Raw genomic sequence first — 27,046 nt, 5'->3', positions numbered from 1 at the left:
TGTGGGCTTTTCAGCTTTTATTATAAAAAGAACATGATTCCGGCCCAGTTCTCCAAGTCATCAACTCAAAGTCTGACTTGGCCAGGGTCTCTCTGGCTGGGGGTGGGCTAGTAGACAGGTGCAGGGCCCTGCTCAGACCACTCAACATTTCATCTTCCCCTGCCCCAAGCTGAACACCAACAGATGTCTAAGTAGCTCTCGCATGTCCTCACTGGGCCTCGTTGAAGCGGGTCACCATTGTCTTGTGCAATGTTTCCTTGTAGGACTCGGTTGAGGTGACCCCGTAGGAGCTGCCTCTGGCACCTAAGCCAGAGCCCCGCACCCGAGTCTGGGCCTGTGTGAGGAAGGCAGGCTCGGTCAGGTAGGCTGGGGGCAAGGTGGGACTGCAGCAGAGAGAAATGGAGGATGGAGAAGGGATCACAGGAGACTTGCCTCAATGGGTGTCACAATGCCCTGCTTCTTTCGGCCCAGGCCACTGCCCTCTTTCCAGCCCATGGCCTGGAGCATGCGACTGCCAATGTTGTCACTTCCCAGACCATCCCGGGTGGGCTGTTCAAAGTCCCTGCAGGTGACAGTAGTATAGTGTCAGTGACTGGCCTCCTGGCCCCAGGCCCCCGACCTGGCCCTGAGCACTCACACAGAGGCTGCAGACATGCCACCATACTTCCTCCTCTTGGGTTCTGGTGGCTCAGGGATTCCATACTTCTCTCTGCGTTCAGCTGCACGGTCCCGGTACTTCATTTGCTGAAAGTTTGTGTGTGTGTGAGAGAGAATGGGGGAGCTGGTCACTAATGGCAGGATATATGGGCACAGATGGGTTGGGGGGGGGGTCCCATGGGGAGCTGGATGTGACTAAACAGGTATGAGGTCCTGCAGGCAGAACATTATAGGCATGAGCAGCCAGTGTGGAGGAACTGGGAAAAAGCCTTGTAGGGGCAGGATGTACTCAGCTAAGCAACTTGAGTACCAGTTGCCTGAGGGGATGGACACTTGACAAGGGACAGAGGGATAGAGCCTAGGAGTGGGTCACAACTTACCTCCATGTCGTTCTTCTCAAGTGCTTCTAGTTCATTTTCTGACAGGTGAGCTCGCCGGTGAATCTCAAGGTTTTGCTGCAAGAAGACAGGAGTGAAGTGGCTGGGCTGGGCTGGGTTGGGCCAGGACAAGCAGGACCAAGTTCCCTGCCAAACCTCCCTTAGTTACCTTGTGGAGCCCAGAGAGCTGCTGGTGCCGAATGAGTGCCTCCTTGCTGGGGAACTGGCGACGGCAAAGCAGACAGGCCAGCTTCTGCCAGTCAGTGAGCTTCTCTTCCCGCTCTGGGCCCCCTCGCTCCTGCTCCTCCTCACTGTCACTCTCCCCACTGTAGGCTGCCACCAACCCTCGAGGTGGGCTCTGTGGAAGGTGGAAGGGCATGGAAGGTCAGACCTGTTAAAATCAGAGACACCTCGCCCCTCTTTCTGACCTGGGCACTTACTGGGCGGTCATCACTGGCCAGTTTTGGGAGATCCATGCTGGTGTGCTGTCTTTCAGCGAGTGCTCCCTGAGATGGAGGGACACAAATTTAGGGATTCCACAGAGGGACATGATGGGGGTGAGAAGTATAGATGGGTGGCCACAACACACCTTCTTTTCCAGGATGGCGTACCCAGCATCTGCAGTGGCCGACTCCCGCCTTTCATCATCTCTCAGGGAGCTGATGGGCTGGAAGCTGTTTTTGAAGTTTTCTTTTTGCTTATTGAGACTGCGGGCCCAGCGTTCCATGTCCTTGGCAATCTAGGGGTGAGGGTCAGGTAAGGCCCTCCCACCAACTTAGAAAACTTCTAAGAGCCTTCTTAGAAACCCACCAACTCCATCCACTGCTCACTGCCCCTGCAGCAGCCCACCTGGTCCTGCCCTGCACCTCAAGCAGGTGAGCTAGGCAGTGGTAAAAGCTCCCATTTCTCTGTCATACTGTCACCAGTGTTCATCAAGCCCCTCTCCAGCTGTGCCCCTATTCTCCTAACAGGCATCTATACTATTATGTTCCCTGTGTTTTCATTTTATCATTCTAAAATGCATAGGATGGCTTTCTCTGTCTACCATATTAATTTATATCTGTGATACTTTGCCACATGCCATATTATATAGTTTCTCCCCTAGGCACACCACCATTTTTAGAATTTACCAGATCAAGTTCTTGCTTCTAAGGGCTGCACTCAGACTGTCATATTCTTTCTCTACAGATACTGAGGCTGCCTCCAACTGCCCACTACACAAAACACTGCAATACCCGTTTCCTTCCTGCTCCTTACTGGGCCTGAGAGAAGTTCTCTGAGACATATCTACATGTAGTCATGGACACACTCCCATGAGTGGTGTGAGCCCAAATGAGTATGCATGTCCACACCAGCACACACTCCCACCAGCAGTGAAGAGTTCCCACTGGGGGGACAGAAGAGCTGACAAAGCTCATGTGGATAGCACTGGTCACCTCAGGGAATTGTCTGGCCCTGCCCTGTACTAAGGAGACTGCCCTGGCTCAAGGTCATGCAGCAAAGGACAGAACTAGACCAGAAACCTGGTCTCCCTTGAGCAAAACTACTGCCCATGTACACATCCAGCCTGCACCCTATTCCCTTAGCAGTAGAGGTAACAGATGGTAGAAATGTACTCCCCAGAAGACACGGAATAGCCAGCCAGTGACTGCTGGACCTTGGTGATCACCTGTTGGGCTGTCTTAGTCTTGTGCTTTTCCTTCTTCTCTTTGCCCTCTTTGGAAGGTGCCCCTGTCTCCTTATGCCCATCGGCCGGCTGCTCCAGGGCAGGAACGTAGGTCCGCCTTTCCCCATCCCAGTACAGGTACTGCTGGCTTTGAGCATTGTAGTAATACTGGGGGGGGGGGGGGGCGGGGAGAGAAGGGGCATGAGGGAGGACTTCAAGAAGGGAAACTGCAGACCCCACCTGTTCCCTGGGCTGCCCCATCACCTGGGAGTTGGGATCATAGTAGAGGCCAGTCTGAGGATCATAGTAGTAGCCAGATGTCTCATCATACTGGTAGGTGGAGACGTCAGGAACAGCTGGGAGATGGTAAGGGGGGGTCAAACCCCTCTGTTTTGTTAAGGAACTTCCCACCGCCCATCTGCAGGCCAGGGCTACTCACGGTACTGGCTGTAGGACTCCTGGGCAGTGGGGCTGGTGGCTGGCGGCAGGGCAGAGCTGGGATGGGTGGGGCTCTGGAGCTCAGATTTGAGCACAGCAGGTGACATGATGGTGTATGACTAGTCATGGGGCCAGACAGGGGAACAGTGCTCAGTGTCTGCTGATGCCCACCATGCCCACCCCCCAGGATCTCCCTCAAGCTCCCTCACCTGGCTGTTGGCAGCAGTGCCCTGGCTGCCGCTCACCTCAGCTGTTGACTGCTGGTAGATGCCAGGAGTGGCACCAGGTTGGGAACGGGAGAAAGCCTGAAGTGACATAGAATCTGCTCCGGGCTCTAGGGAGGCCTCGGCACCTGGAAAGAAGGACAGGGAGAATGCCTGTGAGTGGTGGGGCCCAGTACCCTATGCCGGCTGGCCCCCACATGGGATTGAGGGGGGATGCTGGGTGCTCACCTGCTCCGGCTGGGTCCCCTTTGGTTCCAGTGATGCCAGGGCCCTTGGTGCCCTTGAGGTAGCCATGGGCATAAAGGGAGGACTCTGTGCCCTGGCTGCTGCCATAGCCCTCATCCTGCTGGTAATAGCTGTAGTCGACTGATGGCTCCTCGGCGGTGGCCCAGGCACTCTCCCCACCCTGGGAGGCCTGAGGGGTGGGAGGGGTTCATTAGCAGAGGAGGGGACACAGGAGGAGGGTAACCTGCTAAGAGTCAGCTGCCCAGAGGTGAGGCTAGTGTCTGACAACAGAAAGCAAGCAGCCCTCAGACAAGCAAGACGAGAGGGCTGCCTCGCCATAGCAAAACAGGGCAGCAGCAAAAACAAGACAGAACAAAGATGCATGCCAAAACGCTCCCAGGGCTGACACTGGTACATTTCTTATGTGGAACATGTGCTGGGCATCAGACTAAGAGAAATAGCATTCTCCCCTTCTTTAGTCTAATTTCCCAATTTTCTTTCAGCCACTTATATATTCCTTTTTATTAAAGAAGTTGTAGTTAATTCAGGATGATAAAATAACCACCAAACAGGAGAGAAAGCCAGCCACAATGGCTTTTAAAATGAAAGCCTGGAAGGTGACCAGGAAGGGAGCAAGGTCCCCAAGAGCCCACAGCAGCCACTGTGAGAGGGTTTTGGGTCCACGGGAAGCCAAAATTGCAGGCCAGTCCTCCTGTTCACAGAGAGGGTGCAAGAGGGTTGAGGTGGCTCAGGTATCAAGATGCTGAGGCGGAGAAGAGTCTTTGAGTACCTGTGAGATCGCCCACTGGGCCGCAGCAATGGCAGTGCTGGCCACAGAGGCAGCATTGATGCGGCTGCCTTCGTTGGAGGCCATGTCCCTGGGGAGGATGTCAGAGACTGGGAGTGAGATGGGGGCCCCCAGCTGGGGGACAAGCTGGGAAGGGACTCAGGTGGGGCCCTGACCTCTTAGAACCCTTGGCAAACTCAACGTTGATGGTCTTGCCATCGATGGTGAGCGGCGGGTGCAAGGCCTGCAGGATCTGTAGCAGCTGGGCTGCTTCCTGGGGGAGGAGGGGAGGCAGGGGCAGAAGGGTCAGGCCCGGGGAGGTCCCCGGCTCCATTGCCCCATTGCCAGGCGTGGGGCCGCGGTGGGAGCTAGGGTCAGGGTCCCTCCTCCCCACCCTGGGGGCCGGGACCCTGGCTGCCCGGCCCCCCCTGTGCCGCCCTCACCACGATGGTGGAGAGCTGGATGAAGGCGAAGCCACGGTTCAGTTGGGTCTGCTTGTCCTTAATGACGCGAACATTGGAGGAGGACAGCACTGCATAGGGTGCCAGGGCCCCCAGGATGGAGTCCATGGTGCTGTGTGGGTTCAGGTTGCGCAAAATGATGGCTGCAGGAAGGGGCCCAGCATTAGGGGGCATTGGTGATACTCTGCTCCAGCCCTGCCCTCTGGTGGCTCCCCACTGCTCCCTCTCCTCTGGCCTCTACATCTTTGCACCTGCTTCTTCCTTCTGCACAAACTCTGCTTGTCAATTCCAAGTCCCAGCTCAGTCGTTCACCTGCCAAGAACTTCCCAATACACCCCCAAAGTCAAGTCTGGTCATGCTCTTCCCTTGCTGTCCCTGTATCACCTGCCTATCCCCCTACTCGTCAGAGACCCCTGGAAGGACTAAATCCTGGTCACCATCATCTGTCTGGCCTTGGAGAGCCCAGTCCAGACATCCTAGGGCAGGGAACAAGAAGGAATGAACAACTGACTCACTGTCATTGGCATTCTCTGAGCTTGGCTCTGATCCCTGTGACAGGGATTGGGAGGCCAGCACTCCCTGGGCCTGGTAGGGCTGTGGCAAGGGGAGCAGGCCCTGGCTCAGCTCCCGTCCACCCAGTGGCAGCGTCTGCTGATCCAGCCTTGTGCCCAGGGGCAGCTTCTGCTCTGCCTCTGTCAGGGAAGGCAGAAGATAGAATAGTGACAAAGGGGAGGCTCCAGGGTTGGTCACCCTCCTCCCAGAGCACTGGCCCCTCCCCCTTCTCCCCCCTCCCACCAATGTCCTGGGGCAGAGAGGAGGCATGAGGGCCTCACCTGACTTGGGCACACCACATTTGAAGCACTTCTCGCGGCGTTTGAAGTTCTGGACGCCACACTGTGAGGCACAGGCCAGGTCATCAGAAGGGGTGGGGCTTTCCATTATGCCCTCCAAACAAGGATCCAGAGATCCCCCAAGGAACCCCATCACGTCCCAGGGAAGGGAGGTCCCAGAATCAGGGGAGGCGGGGGCTCTGGCTGTCATTCTTAGGCTTGTGAAATTCCCCTTTATATGGTCTCAAATTTGTCCTCAGCGCCACCCCCTCATCTCAGGAATCAACAACTTCCCTACCCATTAAACTGCTGGCTCCTCTGAGGTACTCCCTTTAGTAGGTTCCTCTTCCCAAAACTTGCTTCCCTCTTCAGAAATAAACCTCCAATGTTTCTATCCCTAAATGCCAGGAGTCCCTATCTTGCCAGATTTCCACCTCTCCTTTATCTCAAGGGCTAGATTGGATCCTGCTGCTCTCAAGAAATTTGCCTCTGGAGACCCCCCCACCAGCTTCCACATTTCCCTCTGTTCCAGCGTCAGGTACTGAACACTGCTCCTATGCCAGGCTCTGCTCCGCATGGCCTACCACCAGCAGAGAGGGGCAGGCTAGTCTGTGGGTATGGTCACCAAATGGGCTTGGGGAAGGCAGTGGGTGAAGAGGGCCACTGCTCACTCAGCTTGGGAAAGTCAGCAGGGATGTTTGATCTGGGAGACCCAGAAGTTTGGTTTGGTGTGGTTTTGCTGGGAAATGACTGCTAACCCAGGAAACAAGAAGTTTTCTAGAGCTGGTGTTGGAGGGTGAGCAGAGAGGCAAAAGCTGAGACTAGAGAGGAAAGGTGATACTAGGTTATGGAGGATGGTCCCACTTAAGCTCAGAGTTGTGGGAGAAGGGACATGGTCAGAGGTGGTTCTGAGGAATGTTACGGGTGAGAGGGTGGGAGAAAGAGGCAAGAGGCCAGCATACGAGAGGATCTGTGGTGACTACCTGGGGAAGGGGGTGAGGAACTGCCTGTATAATGGGAATGGCAAGGGAGGGTATTTCTATAATGGAATCGAGAGGACCTGGTGACCAACAGGATGTGCAGGGTAAAGAAGGGGAAAGTAGAGAATTCCCTGGTCTCAAGGAGTATCTGAAAATATAGGAAATAGAGAAGGGATAGAGTTCCACTGTCACTTTGTCCCTACCTTTCCAGAGACAGTGAATACCTGTCTTCTTATATTACTTTTTTTTTTTTTTTAAGAAGCAGGCCCCAACTCCATTACTAGGCAGATTTCTTCTTGGGGAAAAGGGTCAGGGCCTCTGCAAGCCCTCAATCCTCCCCTAGGTCTAAGGACTGCCACCCAGCTGTGGAAGGTGAGGCTGGCCCAGGGAAGACCTGAACCCACGGGCCCTGCAATCAGGAGCAAGTCACGGCTCAAGGCTCACCCATAGTCCACCTCTCTTGAACCTCTCAGCTTTCTCTTTGGGAATATGACTGCAAAAGCCTACAGCTTGTATCCTCAGCCTCAGGTGGACATGGCTTTGTCAAAATGGCCTTCGAGTTTGGGTCACCTGCCATAGGCTCTCAGAACACCCTGTGCTTTCCTTCAGAGTAGAGCTAACATTATATGGTACTGTTGACCAGATGTTCCAAGTGTCAACTTCTCATCACTATTATTTTAATGAAAGTGAGGCAGAGAAAGGTTAAGGGCCCTGTTCAAAATCGAGGTAGACCTGGGAGAGTCTAATTTCAGCCAGTGTGACTCTGAGGTCCATATTTTACATACCACATTATGCCTCCACTGTCACTAGTTAATAATTTATATAAATATTAATTGACAATCTATTGGGACTTCAGGCAAGATCATGCTTCATGAGGGCAGAGCCTGGTACCAAGTAAGAGCTTAGTACACATTGGTGGGTAGGTGGGTGGCAAGGAACTGTGGCTATGTAAGCTGAGCTAGTCCTCCATGCCACCTCAGAGGTCCCAGGGAGACAGGTCGCTACCACTGGTGCTGGTGCTGTTTCAGTCCATGGCAACTGCTGCCCACCACCCCTGTACCTTATTACACAGCCAGTCCTCATTGATCTTAGGCTTGGGGTCGCTGTAGTGCATGGACACCTTCTGGCCCAGGATATTGAGGGAGTGCTGTGGGAAAAACCAGAGCTGAGTGAGGCTCAAGCAGCAGTGCCCCACACACCGTTTCAGCACAGGAGAAGAGAGTGAGCGAGCCCTTCAGCTGGATGGATGAGGGACAGGGAACGGAGGGAGGTTGGAGAACGGACGAGGGAAAAAGGAAGGGAAGGAGGGAGGGAAAGCGCCGCAGCCCTCTGGCACAGGTGTTTGCTGCCTTTTCAGGGCGCACGCGCACACACACATTAATACGCCACCAGGCACACAGTGCTCGGCTGACCGACGCTTGCCGGACAATGGGGAAAGCCCCCCACTCAGCCATGACACTGCCAGGCCACACCCAGGGCCAGCACTACACAGGCTACACTTGGGATAAGGGGGGACGGGAGGGGAGGGAGAGAAGGGGTGAGAAAGAGAGAGAGAGTGCACACGCGCTAGTGCTGGAGAAGGGGAAAAAGAAAGAGCCATATTGAAAAGATGGAAGTTCCTGCTGGGAAGCTGTGTTCCCGTGGCTGGGTGGGTCCTGGGCTCACAGCACTAGCCTATGGAGCAGCAGAGTTGGTCCCAGGGCTGGCCCTGCTGAGCCCCCTTCCAGCACACCTGCCCCACCTCCCCTGATGCTTCCCTTCAGTGCCGCACACCAGCGAGCCAGGCTCTGGGTGGGCAAGCAGAGCAGATCATTGGGTCTCTGAAGGTCCCAAAGCTGCTGGGTTGGGAGCCCATGCCACATTGAGGGAGCAGGCTCCCTTCCTTTCTTGGCAGCATGGCTCCTTGCTGAGAGGGCAGGACTGCCCCAAGCACGGTGGGGCAAGTGGTGACTCCTGTGGTGGGTAGGTGCAGTGGGAGGAATGGGACAACCAGGTACTGGTGAATGAAACTATCACACTTGATTGGTACTTTAGATCAACAGAGCAGTGCTGGCCTCTTGCGTGGGAATCAAAGGACTGAACTCACATGTGGGGAGAGCTGGCAAAACAGGACTTGCTAGTTAGTGTGCCAGTAGCTAAGTTCCCCCACCGTGGCTGGATACAGGGGTGCCTGAGACCGGAATGAAGTGCTGGCTCTGCCTAACCCCAGAGCAGGGCAGTCCCCCTGGGAGTGGGAGCCTAGGTGGAAGACCCTCCCTGGTAGCTCTTTCACTGAAAGCTCAGCCAGGAGAGGTGAAGGGACAGAGCCAGTACCCGGTGGGGGAAGGGCAAGTGGCGAGCATGGGCTATTGATGGGCAGCCCAGTGGGTAGTGAGAGATGGGAACGGGAGATATTGAGGGTCAGGAAGGGGGAGAGAGAGGGGGTGGGGGGGATAGGACACAGGGCCACAGGGCAGGGAACTGTGTCCATAAGAATCAGGCGATGGGGAGCGCTCGATTACAAAGTAGTATTTGTTTGGGGGGGGGTTCAAGTGCGGCAAAGCAACCTGATTGGCTTCCATCCATCGTGTAGCGTCCTGCAAGTGACTAAACTCGACGAAGGCGAAGCCCCGGCTCTGACCTGGAGACAGCATTCAGATACAGACGCAGTGGGTTAGTCAACAGCTTTGGACACACGGTGTTCCTGGGGGCGGGACCCGAGGGGAGAGGATGGGGCAGAGAGGGAAGAGGGGGAGAGGAGAAAGGAAGAGAAAGTAGCAATCAGAGAGAAAGACCATGGGGTGGGAGGCAAGGTAGATGTCCAGGAGGGGCAGGAAAGAGGGTAGGAGGAAAACAGAACTAGAGAGAGGTAGATGGGTGGGGAAAGATACATACACACGCCAGCTGGGAAGACAGAGACAGAGAGGAGCTGGGAGGAAAAGGGTACAAGTAGAGGTCTGTCTCCAGAGAAGGAAGGAGGGCAGATGGGCAGGCTGCTGGCTCCACATGGGCCAGAATAAATAACTGAAGGGTGGGGCCCAGCACAAGGCCAGGGGAGCCCAGGAGGGGCCCTATAACAGTTGTTAATCCAAGGAACAAAAGAAAAGGTGGGCAGGGATACTCAGTGAGGCTAGGAAGGCTCCAGGCCCATCAGGAACCTGGGGAGTTAGGGACATTATGTCATCTTAGCCTTACCAAAGTGCATGGAAGGTGGGCCTCATAAGAGAGCCACCTCAAGGCCAAGCTGGGAAAAGTAGAGCCACCCATGGTCCAGGTTCTCCTAGACAGGAGAACGGGGGCCAGGATCGGCCAGACGGACCTTAACAAATCAGTGGGTGTCTGAGAGAAGTGCCCAGGGCCACAGAGGAGGCTGCACATGGGGCACCACTGTGGGTAGACAGGCCAGAATCTTGGCAGCATGTGGTTTGGCTGGGGTGAAGCACAGGAAGACCTGTATGCTACCAAGAGAGGTTCTGGGCCTGGCCAGGGCTAGGAAAGGGACCTAGGGCTTGAGGATGCAGGAAGCAGCTCTACCTTTGAAGGTGTACACACAGAGAGGGCTTAGACATGGTGGGGCTAGGGGGTACATGCTTGATTTCCAAAAGAACCATTAGGATGCACAGAAGGATGGAATGGTATGATGTGTGTGTGTGTGTGGGAGAGAGATAGAGAGAGATAGAGAGAGATACGGAGGTGTGGGGAGGAGAGAGACTGAGATGGAGAGAGAAGCCCAGGCAGAATAAGGCCCCACTGTATCTGCCTTGGGGAGCCTGGGCCAGAAATCCTGTAGAGATAGCTCCCCCCAAACCCCCTACTACCCTCAGGCCAGCTCCAAGCAGCCTACAAGAGGAAGGGAGGGGACAAGTGAGGCCAGAAGTCCTGGCTGCTCCTTGGGATGAGACCCACCCCCTGCCTCCCCTCTTGGGCTATATGGGTGGAGCTGTGCCAGACCTACTTTCTGGTCAGAGGCTGTTATCAGAAAAATGTAGGGGGAGAGTGAGGGCAGGGGAAGGAGGAGTAAGGAGAGGGAAGGGAGTACCTTGGTAGGGGGTTACCATCTCAGACACTTAGAGTCCCAGAGAGGAGGTTCCCTGGAGCCTGGCCCCGGCCCTGCCCCTCGAGAACACACAGCTCAGCTCAGAGCTGCACCTCCTCCCCAAGAGCCCCTCGAAAAAGGTTGCTGGCCAGAGCTGTGAGGAGAGTGGGATGAGGGGGAGAAGAACAGGGGTACCCCAAGCTGCCCATTCCCAGCTCTGGCAGGAAGGCAGGGTAGGGAGGGTACGGAGGAGGCAGAGGCAGGAGGAAGACTTGGTGGAGGCTGGCCAGCGGAAGGGGAGGCACTGGGAACGAAAGCTCACCTGAGGATTTGTTCCGCATCAGCCGGACTTCCCGTGCTTGGACACCATGGGACTGCAGCTGGCCACGGATCTGTATGGGGAGATACAGTTTGGGGCAGGCTCAGCACAAGGTGACTGCTGGGTAGTTGAGGCCAGCTGGAGGCCTTCAGGACCCCGAGGAGCCATCGGTGATGTACACACACCATCTCCTCTTTCTCTCTCTCAGGGCTTTTCCCCAACTGACCAGAGCCCCAGACCCACACCAATACCCAGTCTCAGCTTTCGGGCCCAGACTTGCAGAGTGAGACAAATGAAGAAAGGGGCATGGTGCAAAGTGAAGCATGGCAGCATGATGACCCCTGGGGGTAGAGAACAATAAGAGAGCAAGTGAGCCTACAAATCAAGAATGGTGGGCAGGAGCAGTCTGACAACAGGCTTGGTGCAGCCACAAAGCAAGGAAAGTTGGGATGCAATTCTGACCCTTTGCAAAGGGGCTGCCCTCTGCTTGCATCAAAAGAGACCTATGACACAGATACAAAACTGGGAAGGACTGGTGTCTGAGCAAACCCAAATCGTGTGTCCTAGAACCTGAGTAGAGCAGTAACTTGGAGCAAAGACAACATCGCATGGTTGTGAGATTTGGAAAGCTTCTTGGATGAAGTAAGCCAGAGGGAAGCTGCAGATGCAATTTGGTATTTAAACCAGGTAGGCAGGGTCTCTAGGCCAATGGTGCCTGTTGCAAAAGACTGGGAGTGTGTGCTGGGCATTCTCTGGCAGCACTCTTAACGCCTGTGGGCCTCAGTTTCTTATCAGGTTAACTAGCAGACAGGAGATTAAACCTGTACACAAACACAAACATGTACACACAAGAGGATGAAAAAGAAAGGCACATGAGGAGATTATCTGGACCACAAACACTGAGGAAGGACTCAGGAAACAGCAAGAATTTGGGCTCTGGGCCGGGCTGTCCAGTTTCAGACCCCAACTTTGCTCTGCCACTCACTGCCTGTGAGACCTGGGACAAGTCACTTCACTGCTGGGGACCTGGCTCCCTCATCCATAGGATGGAAATTAAAAGAGTACCTTCCCTGAGGGGTGGCTGTAAGGATTGAATAAGACCTGGTGTATGGCCCAACCTGTGATAAATCCTCAAGAAATGTCAGCAGCTCAGCTACTGTCTGACCCAGCACAAAATAGGTGACTCAGACTTGAGGGCAGCCGGCAGATTTCATAGGAGAACTGAGCAGAGAATTCACAGGGAAGGGAGTTGGCAGGACGGAGGAGGAGAATCAAGAAGGCTATTCTAGTGGCCCTCTTGGGGTTTTACTGGGGCTCCTTAGGGGGAGTCTGTAGGAGAAGAAAATAGGAGAAAAGGGAGAAAGATAGAAGGGAACACCATGAAAGAAAACAGCATGAAGAGACTGTTAGCGGCAGTAAAGGAAGTCAAAGAAAAACACAAGGCTTTGTGGCCAGGCCACTGAGGAGATCTGATACAGGTGAGAAAAGGGGGGGGTGGGGGCGGTGAGAATAAAACCTCAGAGAAAACTCATGGGAACCCTCTCTAGCCACATCATCTCTGCCACCAGCAATACCCAGCATTGGGCTTGGCCATGGTCTGGCCCTAGAACAACATATGCAGAATGGATGAAGGACCAGTGGACCGTGTAGAAGGAATGCTGTTCCCTCCCATACCCACCATCAGCAGCCCCTTGGGCAAGCCAACCTATCCGACACTCCTCCCTGCAGACCAGGAGACAAGGCCTGCCCAGAGAACAGATCAGTGCTAGGAGACAGGAGCTGGTAGGGAGAAGGGATGAAAGATGCTGAGGTCGGGGGGTGAGGGAGAAGTTGAGGGCCCTGGAGGAGACCCAGCCTGGCCTCTGCTCTGCCACCTGCCCAGGGCCATGGGGGGCACGTACGTCATCCTCAGTGGCTGCCTGTGGCAGCATCCTCAGCATGACGATGTTACTGGCCTTCTCCTCCTCCTCCTCCTCATCCTCCTCCTCCTCCTCCTCCTCCTCCCCTTGCTCCGTGCGATAGTCCTGGTCCCGATAGTCGCCGTCTCGGGGGAAGCCTGGCGGGCCGGTGGGGCTGTGCCTGTGCCTCCGCCGCCGCCTACGCTGAGTCTCAGAGCCTGGGGAGGCCTCGTAGGAATCCTGGCCAACAGAATGAGATGAGAGACACCAGACAGGCAGTCAGTCTGGGGTGGGCCTAGGGGTTGGCCACTGGCTCTGAGGCAGGCAGGCTCTGAAAGCCAGGGGTGGGCGGGCTCTGGCTAAAGGCTCAGGGCAGGCAGGGTTGGTAAGGCCTGTACTGCAACCCTTCTGGGGCAGAAAATTCTCCCTGGGATTATTGTGGGGGCTGCCTTTGTGGGGAGTGGGGAGAAGCGGGTAGCAGTGTTGGTGTGGGGGAGGAACTCACAGACAGGTGGCCAGACACTGCTTAAATCTCCTTGAGAAGAGACGGTCCGAGGTGGGCACACTAACCCTCGCCCTCTGTGTCTCCCCCCTCCTCCCTAGCCAGCTCAGCTAGTACATGCACAATTGTTCCTTGTGCCACAAAAGGCCACACATCACTTGTGATTCCTAGCCTGGGCATGGGCCCTGCAACCAAGTTGTGGGTACAGGAATAGCTGAAGATCTCAGCCAGAGCTAGCCAGCAGAGACTGGCAAATGTGCAAGGCCACAGCACTGCCTCCTGGTCCCTGATCCTCTCTGCCTGGCCAGTCCATCATCACCAGACTCCCTCTTAACAGGGCGTGGTCACTGGCTTCCTGAGTGTTGCCCAACCCATCTTGCCAGGACTAAGCAGGCCAGGCCTGGGTCCACACCCCTCCCACCCTCAGTGGGGAACAGATAATTCAGTGCTCCACTCCTGTTCTTCCCAACCCAGCTAACACTGGGGAAGCTTGGCTACTTACCACAGGGGTTTCTGCATTGGACCCCTCCCAAAGGGAGGCTAGCAACCCATATTCTGCCCCTCCAGAGCTGAGATTGCAAGAGTACCCTTCCCATCCTGCCAAATAAGAGAGTTGTCTGCTTGCTTTGACCAGGGCCCCAACTGCCCCTTCTAACTGGGGTATCCCTAAGGCAAAGGCTGCTTGTTCTCCTCAGCTGGGTGCTCCCTGATGGTGTGTATCATGCCTCCCTCCTTAGGCCAGGGCCAACTACCCAACATGGGGTGTGGAGGAGAGGTCTCAGGGGTCTTTCCCTTCTGTCTAAGGGCTCTGCCACCATCAGGAATGCACACAGCTGGTCTCCCAGAGCTGCTTTGCTTGGTGATAACCAATTTCCTAGTTGCCCCCCCAACCTTAGACACTGAGTGCCACTTAATAGGCTGTTTAAGAAACCCTTACTGGCTGGTAGCAGACAGTATAGGGCTTGTAGTAAACTATGGACCCAAACTGAATACTGGGGGGAAAGGGAGAGAGGTGGTAGTTAAGGGCCCTCAGAAGTACAGAGCCAAGCATATGAAGTCAGGGAGACCCAACTTGGGAGAGGAGCCCACAGAGGGGGAATGGGGACAGACTCTCCAGGTGAGGCAAAGCCACTGAGCACAGTCCAAAGGCACGGGAGCTGAGAGCTACCTGCAGCCAGATAGAGGCCCTGCAGGAGCTTCCCTCCCCACCCTGCCCCCGCCCCAAGGCCTGATTGATCCTCTTGCCCTCACCTCTGCACTCTGCTCCTCAGATGAATCGTCATAGTCGTGCTTGCCCTCCTGACTGCCATACTCTCGGGGGTATGACCGGTAGTCCATGTCCCGGTAGTCGTGATCCCGGCTGCGGTTCTCCCCACTGTCATCTTGGGAACGGTCGGTGGCTCCATAGCGGCCAGTCCTGTCCCCACGACCACCTCTGGGGGAACAAGGATGTGAGGGATCAGAGGGCAGTCCTTTCTGAAATGGGCAATAGGTGAGGCTGACCCCTACCCACTCACTCTTTCTAGACCCTCAGTCCCAACCACCGACAGGGGTCCCTAAATTGTGACCCTGTGGGTTATGCAAGCTCCCAATTCTCATAGATCCAATCCACTTCTCTCCTTCCCTCCCTGACCTCCCCAGTCCATGCTGTCATCATTCACTGAGCCCTTGGGTATAGACTCCTGACCTCCACTCAGGAATCCCCCAGTTCATCCTCTACACCCCAAATGTGAGTGCTCTATAAGGAAAAGCCCACTCAGCCCAACTATATCACTCCCTTCACTGGCTCTCTCTTCTTCTTAGAAGAAAACACTGAAATGCTCGCCAAGATCTTACAAGGTCTGCAGGGTCCTGTGGGCCAAGGTCCCTGCTGACCTCTCTCCACCTCATCGTGCCCTGTGCCACCTTGCCCCTGTGTTTCAGTCACCTTGCTAAAACTAGCAGCTGTTTTGTTAAAATTTTTCCTACTGCAATAACTGTAAAGTGATAAATGCAAAGTTGATTTAATATGCATTTCTTTGGTGATTTAAAAAACTACTGGACTGAATTCTGGAAAATGAAGGAACCATACCCATTTGGTTTAATGCCCTAGTCCCCAAAACTTAGCCTAGTTTCCTAGTATTCAGTAGGTAAACCATAATTATTTTTTTGATAAAATAAAGATTAAAAAAGTATTCTATAAGCAACTAATACATGTTTACTTAAAACAAGGAAAAACAGACACCATATAGACTACTATAGCAGGAGCCCAATCCTGGTCAGGAACAACACTAGCAAGTCTATTATTAGTATCATTATTAACATTATTCTAAGATATTAGCTAAAACAACTAAACAAAGGAATGAAGAGACTAAAAGCTGTAAAGGAAAAGGTAAAATCACCATTATTTATAAATGATATCAAGAAATGCTTGCAAAGAGAATCAACTGAAAAATGATTACAAATAATAAATCTTTAATGATGCTAGGTACAAAATTAATATGCCAAAATAAATACTTTGTCTGGATTCAGAGAGTCACTGTTTAGATCCCAAATATAACTGCATTGCGAAGATTACCTAGACACGTGCAAGATCTTCACACATATAAACTTCACACATATAAACCAGGATACATTTGAAATGGGTCAATGATTTAAATAGAAGAAATGAAACATTAAAAATAGAATAAAAAATAGGGTGAATTCCTTCATAATCTTGAAATGGGGAAAACTATAACCCAAATCCAACAGCCATGGAAAAGATAATTAAATCCAACTATAGAAAACCAAAACACATCTGCTTGGAAAAAAACAAAAACCACCATACGCCAAGTCAAGACAAACAATACACTGGGAAAAATACAAAAGGAAATAGAAAAGGAACAGAATTCATAGTAGAGAAATACAAATTATTTCTATTTGAAAAGATGCTCTATCTGAGTCATAATGAAAGATGAAAATTAAAACTACACTGGATAGGCCATTTAAAAAATAAACATTTAAAATTTATTTTTGTGTACTTTTCTAAATCATTGTTACTGTAGTAAAATACACAGAACAATCATTAAAAGTTTTTTCCAATTTATTGATTTGCAAGAGAGGGGAGAGGGAGAGAGTCGGAGAGGGTGGGAGAAGGAGGGAGAGGGGGAGAGAGGAAGAGAGAAGGAGAGAGAGAGGGGGAGAAGGGGGGTGTCGCGGGGGTGGGGAAGAGATGAAACTATTGTTCCACCTATCCATGCATTCACTGATTAACTCCTGTACAGACCAGGGATCAAACCCACAACCTGGGTGCATCGGGACAGCACTCCAACCAACTGAACAACCCAGCCAGGGCTCATTTTCATCATTTTTAAAAAAAGATTTTATTTATTTATTTATTTTAGAGAGAGGAGAAGGAGAGAGGGAGAGAAACATCAATGTGCAGCTGCCTCTCACACATCCCCCACTGGGGACCTAGCCTGCAACCCAGGCACGTGCCCCAACTGGGAATCAAACCAGCAATCCCTTGGTTCACGGCCCACGCTCAATCCACTGAGCTACACCAGCCAGGCTCTTTTTCATCATTTTTAAGTCTTCAATTCAGTGGCACAAAGTACACTTACAACACTATGTACCCAGCACCACTACTTCCAGAACCTTTTCATTATCCCAAACACAGACTCCATACTCATTGAACAATAAGGCCCTATTCCACAACCTCTATTCTACTTTCTGTCTTATTGATTTGCCTATTCTAGGTACCTCTTTTAAAGCAATCTTATACGTCCCTTTGGGTCTGACTTATTTCACTTGGCATAATGATTTCAAGGTTCATCAATGTTGTAAAGTGTATCAAAATTTCATTCCTTTCTATGGCTGAATATGTATGTATGGTATGGTATACACCACATTTTGTTTATCCATTCATCTGTTAATGGACACCTGGGCTGTTTCCACCTACTGGTTGTTTTGGTTATCATGACTAATGCTGCTATGAACACTGGTGTACAAGTATCTGTTTGAGTCCTTGCTTTCAATTCTTTTGGCATATACCCAGGAGTGGAATTGCTGGATCATATGGTAATTCTATATGTAATTTTTTGAGGAACTGCCAAACTGTGTTCCACAGTGGCTGTACCATTTTACATTCCCACCAGCAATGCACAAAAGTTCCAATTTCTCTACATCCTCACCAACAATTGTCATTTTGCACCTTTTCATGTGCTTATTGGTCATTTGTATATATTCCTTGGAGAAATGTCTATGCAAGTCTTTGTCTGTTTTTGAATTGCAGTTTTCTGTTGCTATTGTAGAAGTTCTTTATATATTCTAGGTGTTAATCCTTTACCAGATATGTGATTTGCAAATATGTTCTCACTTATGTGGATTGTCTTTTCACTCTTTTGCATAGTATCCTTCGATGTTTCTGAAAGATTCTAATCTTAATGAAGTCGAACTTATTTTGAAATAATTTCAGATGTACAGAAAAGTTCAAACTTAATAGAATTCTAGTATACCTTTCACCCAGCTTCCTCTAATGTTAGTAGAAGAACTACAGGGTATAAAACTAAGAAGTTAACTAAGCCAGGAATTTTCATCTCATGGCACACATACACTAATTACTAAAATTCTGCAGCACACTAAAAAGTGTATTTTTGCCAACCTGACAAAAATGAGTATAATTTTGATTCATTCACTTCAGATGGCTATCGTTGTGTTGGCTGTTGTCATGTTTTATTAGAATCTAAGGGAAAAGAGGTCAGTGCCCCTAACTGGATAGTCAGGTACTGCATGTTTTAAAAATTCTTATGGCACAGTGGTTGAAAAATCATTGAACCAATGTATACACTATATTAGAAAATTTCACCAGTATTTCCACTACTATTCTCTTTCCGTTCCAAGATCAAATCGAAGCTGTTGTATTATATTTAGTCATCATGCCTCTGTAGGTTCCTCTTGCCTATGTAAGTTTTTGGTCTTGCCTTGTGCATGTATGTGTTTTTATTTTTTTAAAGATTTTTATTTTATTTTTTAGAGAGGGGAAGGGAGAAAGAGAGGGAAAGAAACATCAGTTTGTGGTTGCCTCTCACATGCCCCCCACTGGTGACCTGGCCAGCAACCCAGGCATCTGCCCCGACTGCGAATCAAACCAGCGACCCCTTGATTCACAGGCCGGCACTCAACCACTGAGCCACACCAGCCAGGGCTGTGTGTGTGTTTTTAATGACCATATCAGTTTTCAAGAGTACTGGTTAGGTATTTTATAGAATGTACCTCAACTTGGGTTTGTCTGATATGTTGATGGAGGTTACAGTGTTCTGGAGAGAACATAGCAGATATGAGCTGCCCTTCTGGATTGTATTGTATCAGGGGGTACATGATATCAACATGACTTATCACTGGGGATATTGACCTTGATCATCTAGTTATGGGGGGAGGGTCTGTCAGGTTTCTTTGCTGTCAATTTTCTCTTTTTCCCTTTCTACCCTAGATTCTTCAGAAGTGAGTCACTAAGACCAGATCAGCCCACACTCAAAGAGGAGAGGAATTAAGCTCTACCTCCTAGAGCAATGAGTATCTACGTGTATTATTTGGAATTCTTCTGCAAGGAAGGTTAGGGATGGTATATTTTTAACTTAACAGATCTGCAAAAGTCCAAATGTTTGACAACAAACTATTGGCAAGGCTGTATGGGGAATATGCACGCTGATGTTGCTGGTAGGAGTGAAAATGGAACGGTCCCTATGGAGGGGAATTTGGCAATAGCTGGCAAACTAAAAATCTATATACTCTCTGACCAACAGTTCTTCTAGGATTTTAATGGACTGATATGCTTGCACATGTACAGAAACATTATTCACTGCAGCACTGTTTATAATAGCAAAGGACAAGAAACAACTTAGAAGGGTCAGAAAAATTCTCTTTAAAGCAAAGACTAATGAGGGAGAGAGAAGCCCCACCAAACACTAACACATATTATAAATATAAAGGTGGGACAATTAAAAACATGAATGGACAGGTCAGCAAAACCAAATAGTCCATAGTACAAAAACACAATGGAGATTTAAAATAAACCAAAGGTTGCATTTCAAATAAACTCGGGTGGGGGAGCAGGGAGGGGAATGGATTAGTCAGTAAATACTACTTGTGATAACTGGCCCAGGGATAGGCAAACTATAGCCAGTGGGCCAAATCCAGTCACCTAAATAAAATTTTCTTTAACACACGTACACAATATTTACATATTATGGCTGACAGCAGGTGAGTAGCTATGACAAAGACCATGTGGTCTACAATACCAAAAATATTTACTATCTGGTCCTTCACAGCAAAAGTTTTTTGACCTTTGAGAAAAATGAAGTTGTTTATCTACCTCACTTCTTACGCTAACTAAATTCTAAATGGATCAAAAATTTAAATTCTTGAATAGAAAACAAAAAAAAAATTAGAAAGAAAACACAAGAAAAAAAATGATCACCTCAAGAATGGGAAAAGGCTTTCTAAGCAAGACAAAAACCCAGAAGTCATAAAATAAAAAAGAAAACTGATAAATCTGACTTTGTAAAAATTTTAAAATATCTGGAATATAAAAGATACCACAAGTATGTGATAAAGCAAGTAGGGTAAAATGTTAATGGTAGAATCCAGTGGATGGATACAGAGGTGTTCACTGTAAAACACTTTCAACTTTGCTGTATGCTTGAAATTTCATAAGTCTGAAATAACCATAAAGCTAAAAGATAAGTAATAAATAGGGAAAATAAAGTGTTTCATTCATTTATTCATTCAACATGTATTAATATAACAACTGCTATGTGTCAGGCACTGTTCTAGGCTCTGGGGATACTGCTGTGAATGAAATGAAGTCCCTGTCTTTGTGAGCCTGGCTTGGAACACAAATCATTCCCTTATGGTAAATGCCTCAATATGAAGTGGCTGCTATGAGTATTGTTAAGGTTTTTGATATGAACAATGTTGTTTTTATAAATGCTTACTAGAGGTACCCCTCAATATTTGAACTCTAGTCATTAGAATTTAAGAACTAAACAAATTTGAATAAATGTTCAGATGAAATCCTGAACTCTCTGATACTCAGCATCTAAAACCAAATAAATCTGATTATTAAACTCTTACTATCTAAATCCAGAAAAGGAACAGATTTAGATAGTAAGGGATACTTTACATTGGCCACAGAGCACTCTGACTAATCACTGTTCAAAGGCAGACACGGTTCATAATACACCTCTAAGAAGCTGGACTGAATTATAATATATGAAGAGCTCCACAAAATGAGTAGAAAATGCCAAAATTGGCAGAAGTAGACAGAATGATAATCAAAAACTCAGGCCCCTTTAAAGGTAAGTTTTACCAAGTTTTCAAGGGACAGAGAACTCTTATATAAGTTCCTCCAAAAGAGAAATAACAAAAGTTGCTGAATTCATGTCATGAGGCTACTTCGATTCAATGCCAGATAAATAGAAAAGGATACTATATGACCACTTCACTGATGGATACAGATGCAAATATCCTAAATACAGTATCTAATAAAGTGTGAATGTTTTAAAATATATATGTAACATTGCCCTGGCTGGTGTAGCTCAGTGGATTGAGCAGTTCAATTTCCTGTCAGGGCACATGCTTGGGTTGCAGGTCAGGTGCCCCAGTAGGGGGTGTGCAAGAGGCAATCACACATTGATGTTTCTTTCCTTCTTTCTCCTTCCCTTCCCCCTCTCTAAAGAAATAAGTACTCTTTTTAAAAAACTTACACTTAAACAATATATATGTAACATTGCTTAAATAATTCTTCTGCCAAAAATTCATGAGTAAACATTAGAAAAAAACAAACTGAGAAACATCTGCAAAGTAACTGACCTGTACTTTTTAAAATTTATTATTTTTAATCATTTTTAATTAATTTATTAAAAAATTTTTTCACTTACAGTTTACATTCAATATCATTTTGTATTGGTTTCAGGTGTTCCATATAGTAGTTAGATAATTATATACTTTACAAAGTGTTCCCCCGATAGCTCCAGTACTCATCTGGCACCATACATAGTTACAATATTATTGACAATATTCCCTATGCTGCACTTTATTGACCCATACTCTTGAAACATATCAAGGTCATAGAAGACAAAGAAAGACTGAGTTCCAGATAAGAGACTAAAAGTTCAAAGCAGCTCAATGCAATGGACTGGATCCTGGATTAGGGACAGCTATACAAGACATTATTGGGACAAATGTTTATGACTGAATATGGACTTTATGTAAGACAAAGTATTGCATCAAAGTTAAATTTCCGGATATTGATTTCCAGATATTAGTTTCCGGATAGTGTAGTATGGTTATGGAGGGAAAAAGCCCTTGTTCTTAGGACATACATGCTGCAGTACTTAAGGGTTGTCTGCTACTAACTCAAATGTTTGTCAGGGGGCAAATGTGGGAGCAGGGAGAGGGTAGGGGGAGGAGGAGGAGAGGAAGAGGAGAAGGGAAAGGTGACAAAGATGACAATGTTCCCCAAATTAGTACATAAATTCAATGCAATCTCAATAAAAATTCCTGAATGTTTTTGAGGGACTTGGTAAGCTTTTTATATAAAGCTCCACAGATGGCTCAATCAACTTTGAAAATTAAGAGCAAAGCTGGAGCTATTAAGACATTCTATGAAGCCATAATAATAAAAACGGTAAGGTTTTGGGATGGGAAGAACAAGTAGACCAATGAAACAAATTAGATCACTCAAGACAGATCCACGTACATAAGGGAACTTGAAGTGAGGTACTACAAATCAATAAGGAAGAATGAACTATTTAGGAGACGGTACTGGGAAAACTGCCCACTATGTAGAAGAAAATAAAACCAGAACCTACCTTATACCATATTCAAAAGTGGACTCTAAATAAATTTAAATTCCTGAATGAGAAAGGTAAAACTACACAGTGAAAACAATCATTGTGACCAGAAGTAGGAACAGAGAAGATCCTGAAAGCACAGATTATAAGACCAAAAAGAGATAAATTTTAGCACACCAAAAGTAAGAACAAGTATTCATCCTTGGGGGTATTGTTAAGCAAAAGGCAGCCAGCATACGCTAGCAGAGGTGTTCGACCCGCAGCCCATGGGCTGCATGCAGTCCAGCTTGGCTGTGAATGCAGCCAACACAAAATCATAAACTTCCTTAAGAGATTATGAGATATTTTGTGATTATGTGTCACAATATATTTAATGTGTAGCCCAAGACAACTCTTATTCTAGTGTGGTACAGAGGCGCCAAAAGGTTGGACACCCCTGCATGGTGTCTTTGGGACCAATTAGAAGCAAAACACTAATACCCGCACGGCAATACAGACAGATCTTTAAAAATGCAGGGCTGCTGGCTGGTGTGGCTCAGGGGATTGAGCACCGGCCTGTGAATCAAAGGGTCGCAGGTTGGATTCCCAGTCCGGGCACATGCCTGGGTTGCTGGCCATGTGCCCAGTAGATGGTGCTGCAAGGCAACCACACACTGATGTTTCTCTCCCTCTCTTTCTCCCTCCCTTCCCCTCTCTAAAAATAAATAAATAAAACCTTTAAAAAATGTTTAAATGAAGGGCTTCCCTGACTGGTGAGTGTCATGCTACAAACCAAAAGGTCACTGGTCCCAGTCAGGGCACAGGTTGCAGCTACAGTTGCGGGCCAGGTCTCTGACTGGGGGTGTACAAGAAGCAGCCAATCAATGTTTCTCTTGAACGTTGATGCTTCTCTCCCTCTCTTCCTCCCTCCCTCCCCTCTCTCTAAAAATAAAATCTTATAGAGACTCAAAATAACACTAAATATTCAAGAACAATACATTTCAAACATGACAGAAAAGCTGCCCACACCTATGGAAATTGGAAACAAAAAGGAAAAAATAAATATGGCAAGAAAGACCTTTGTACTGACCTATGATAGAAACCTACTGTGAACTGGAAAAGTATGATTAACTCAAATCTCTGCATTTGAGGTCCTTTAAAAGCACCACCCCTCCAAAAAAATAAGAAAATAAAAAACAGAAAGTCAGTGGCTTTATTTGATAATAAAGTCATCTACCCTAACTCAGAAACTGCCACAGAGCACTTCCAGTGAATCCCATCCAAAATCAAATGCCTTTCAAAAGACATTTTTAAAGAAGGTCAAGACTAACTAACACTGGATGATGGATGACCACATCTCAAATTTGGGCTCTTTTCAGAAAACAAATTATAATTCTACATTTTTAAAAGGGCCTGGTGGTAGAAGAAACACTTTGTAGGACATTAAAAATTATTTTACAAGTATACTGGCTCTTTTTTAAAAGATTTTATTTATTTTTATAGAGAGGGGGAGGGAGGGAGAGAGGGAGAGAAACATCAATGTGTGGTTGCCTCTCACGTGGGCCCCACTAGGGGCCTAGCAGGCAACCAAGGCATGTGTCCTGACTGGGAACGGAACTGGCGACTCTTTGGTTCACAGCCCATGTTCAATTCACTGAGCTACACCAGCCAGGGCTATGCTGACTCTTAATAATGGCTTTCTGGGGGAGTTAGGTCTGCCTGCCTATATAATCCTAAAATGTAAGAAATAGATCACCTGCACTAGACTCAACTGAGTTGATATACCAGGATGGTGAGGGGATGGCCTGGGATATCTTTATCAAGTGTCCCAATTGTTTCTTGATCTACCAGAGTTTAAAGATAACTGTAGGAGAGTTTTCCATTCCAAGACAAGTATCACACCAACCTCAGACTACCCCGACCCTGAAATCTCCCACTATCTGACCTGGCTTGCCCCATATTTGTCCCAGCAAATTCCTGACTCTGAAGGCACCACTCTCACCCATCCCTTAAACCCAAAGCCACAGCTCAAACCTCTCTCCTGAGAATCCACAGGCATTTACAACCTACTACGCATCTCTGCCTCTCCTCCCACAGTGGCTGTCCAGACTACGAATGGTACCATACACCTATTTTGGTCACCCAAATTGGGAACCTGGGTATCAGCCTCCATTCTTCCCTTTTGTTTGATCCCTTCCCACCCTTACAACCAACTACGGCACCCACTCAACTGTTCTGGAATCACCTGTAAACTGTGTGGTCTTCCTTGTGAGACCCTGAGTAAAGAGAAGTCCACAATCATATATGTCTCGTTCACTATGGCACTCCCAGAGCCTAGCACATAGGTTCTGCCTCACAACAGGTACCAAGTAAATGCTGAAAAGAAACCAATCATCCGCTATACTGTTTCCTCTGCCCGGAAGCCCCCTCCTAGCATCTTCTTGGATCAATTCTCACAGCAGGAACAAGCCTAGGCTGTTTGGTCAAGGTAGAAGCAGGTAACTCACCGTCTTTCATACTCCATGTCCTGATAGGGCCTTCGGGGGCTGCTGGGGCCCCTCCTCAGCCGCTGGCTCCGTTTTACTTCCCAGCCACCCCCGCTGCTGCCACCATGATCTGCCAGCCTGGGTGATGCCTCCTGCAGGGACTCTGGGGAGAGAGGGAGGAAGAAAGAAGTCAAGGCAGTTGGGGCAGACAGGGCCTCCCTGAGAAACCCTTATTGTCAAGGTTTTCTGCTATCTCTTAGCCCAGAGACATTGTTTCTTTACTCCTAGTGTTCCTGTGGACCAGACCAGGAAGGCAGCCTCTACTTGGTCTGTTCCTTTCCTTTCCCCACAAATGTGAAGTTAGAACTCACTGCTCTAGAATGAGCAAGGCTTTCAGCAGACAGGGGACATCTTGCAGAGAGACCTGGTGGTACCACTTATTCTGTGATCAGGGCTTTGCCACCTGAAACTGGTAGACAGGTTCAAGCCCCGAACTATCTGCCTAGGAGAGCTCTTGGTGCTGAATGACTTGTTAGAGATCAGGCAAGACTTCACAACAGGACTCCCAGGCACCTATCAGGCTCCTACCATGGACACCCAGGTGCTATTTCATCCTCCCAACAAGATATTTGCTGTCCTGTACAAGACAGCAGGAGACCATGAAAAGCTTAGGGCATGAGGGGCTAACTTGGCAATGAGACAGCTGCCGCCTCCCTGGGCTCCTGGCCAAAACAGCTTTGGCCCTCACAGGGCAACTGGCTCAGTCCTGAGTCCTGTCTCATGCGCAGCCAGGTCCCAAGGCAGCTCTCTCCCCAGGGCTCTAGGCCCAAGTTATTCAGAGGCAAAAGGAGTCCTTTCAGAGGCTGTTCCAAACCACTGTGCAATTCTACTGGCTTAGAAGGGCAGTCATTGTACCCAACCTTCAGGGATACTGTGAGATCTAAGGAAGTCATGAGAGTCATGTGATCTGGCCAGGAGTCACCAGGTAGTATCCTAGAATCTTCTGGCCCCACCCTTTGAACAGGATTTAGGCAAAGCCAGATGGTAACAGCACCTGTCTAACACCGGGTTGTCACCACACCTTTCCTCCATGTGGTGGCAAACACACCAATTTTCTCTTCCTCCTCAAGCCACCAGGGAACCAGAGTTACCTGCTCCCAGATGGGTAAGAGAATCACAACCAGGGTCCCCAGTGGATAAGAGTCCATACAAAACCCTCAGTAGACTCTGGCATACACAACAGATAGGGGTTAGTCACAGACATGCACCCTGAACAACTATGGGCCAAAATCACAGACAGGAACCCACAACAAATATGGGCCATAACCCCACACTTAGGCCCCCTTTCAATGGATGAACGTCACAGTCACCGATCGTCCCTCAAGAAGGGTCAATAAGTCACACGCATTCCTTGCATTCCTTCCTTACTCAGTAAGCAGGTTAGGGCCAGTCACAAGAAGATTCCCCATAGATAAGGACCTCTCCCAGAATAGTGACCCGAGTTAGAAACACACACTCCAAGGATAAAGACTAGGATCATACAGAAATTCTCCCTCCCTCCACTCCCAAGGACCTGAGCCACAGAACATTATCCCACAGACAGATAAGTACCAAAGTCACAGAACAGACAGCACATCTCTCCCCTGTAGATAAAAAAAAAAAATCAAAGTCTCAGGCATTCGCCTCCCCACAGATAAGTTCGGTGTCACATACAGCAAAGTAGCCCACTCCCATCTGTCTCTCCCTTCCCCCAACCCGCGTGCACCCATCCCTGCGTCCCGATCGCGCACGCGCCTCTGCTCTCAAAGGGGTAAAAAAATTTTAAGACAACCCCTCCCAGGCTCAGACTGTGCACGCATCCCTCGGTTGTGGTCCGCAGTCCTCCCTCTAACCTAAGTCTACGCACCCCCAGCCTCCGGCCCCTTACCTCCGCCCCCACGACCAGCGTCGACGCTCACCTTCTCGGCTCGGGCTGTCAAGGGAGGGCTTCCTGACATCACATCAGCCCTCCGCCACCTCTGCCAACTCTCCCAGCTCAGCCGGAGCCGGTCCACGCAACAATCAAGTTCAAGGGTGGAGGCAGAAAGGCGGAGGGAGGGGGAGGGAAGAAGCGCCAAGCGCGCTGCCCTCCCCGGGAAACCCACTGCTGCCTACTTCCCACCGGTCGCAATCACCAGCACAAAATGGCGACCAGGAGCAGAGAGCCGGCGCTTCCACTACCAACCACCTACTGAGGGAGCGCGCTCTGGCTGGCCGCGTCTATTGGCCGCTATCCGCCAAGGGCCAGCCCTGGGCCGCTCTGATTGGCAAGCGGCTGCCACCTCCCCACGCCCCGGGCCCCGTGTGAGCTCCCCCGCCCTGCGTCGAGGAAAGGAGTAGCTATTAGCCA

General features: G+C 49.3%; 1 protein-coding gene across 7 annotated transcripts; it reads right to left on the bottom strand.

The window, feature by feature from the left end:
• On the bottom strand, positions 1-26,883 carry RBM10 (RNA binding motif protein 10). Of its 7 annotated transcripts, none has more exons than XM_036016910.1 (24): positions 26,585-26,883; positions 24,679-24,820; positions 14,631-14,814; positions 12,881-13,117; positions 10,983-11,052; positions 9,192-9,265; positions 7,706-7,792; positions 5,669-5,729; positions 5,351-5,527; positions 4,818-4,978; positions 4,551-4,648; positions 4,378-4,465; positions 3,591-3,777; positions 3,384-3,490; positions 3,140-3,257; positions 2,965-3,056; positions 2,704-2,868; positions 1,624-1,773; positions 1,475-1,540; positions 1,204-1,392; positions 1,038-1,112; positions 638-744; positions 433-562; positions 1-334 (listed from the first exon to the last, which is right to left on the bottom strand). In XM_036016910.1, the coding sequence occupies exons 1-24, from the start codon at positions 26,652-26,654 to the stop codon at positions 209-211; spliced, it is 2,961 nt and encodes a 986-aa protein (XP_035872803.1). In that variant the 5' UTR covers positions 26,655-26,883; the 3' UTR covers positions 1-208. The 7 variants fall into 7 exon arrangements, with proteins under 7 accessions (XP_035872803.1, XP_028377969.1, XP_028377970.1 ...); XM_028522168.2 differs by having other exon boundaries at positions 3,348-3,490; positions 26,585-26,882; XM_028522169.2 differs by having other exon boundaries at positions 3,348-3,490; positions 4,821-4,978; positions 26,585-26,882.
• Between the last annotated feature and the right edge of the window lie 163 nt (positions 26,884-27,046).

Source organism: Phyllostomus discolor, chromosome X, assembly GCF_004126475.2.
Source record: "Phyllostomus discolor isolate MPI-MPIP mPhyDis1 chromosome X, mPhyDis1.pri.v3, whole genome shotgun sequence".
In the NCBI taxonomy this organism is placed as follows: Eukaryota; Metazoa; Chordata; class Mammalia; order Chiroptera; family Phyllostomidae; genus Phyllostomus; species Phyllostomus discolor.
This window is presented reverse-complemented; position numbering and strand designations above follow the sequence as displayed.

Coding starts and splice junctions, on each gene's coding strand:
- RBM10 (XM_028522168.2), bottom strand. CDS start 26,654: ATGTCAGGAAGCCCTCCCTTGACAGCCCGAGCCGAGAAGGTGAGCGTC. Junction 5,528..5,668: donor ATGTGGTGTGCCCAAGTCAG/GTGAGGCCCTCA, acceptor CTTCCCTGACAG/AGGCAGAGCAGAAGCTGCCC. Junction 1,393..1,474: donor TGGCCAGTGATGACCGCCCA/GTAAGTGCCCAG, acceptor CACCTTCCACAG/AGCCCACCTCGAGGGTTGGT.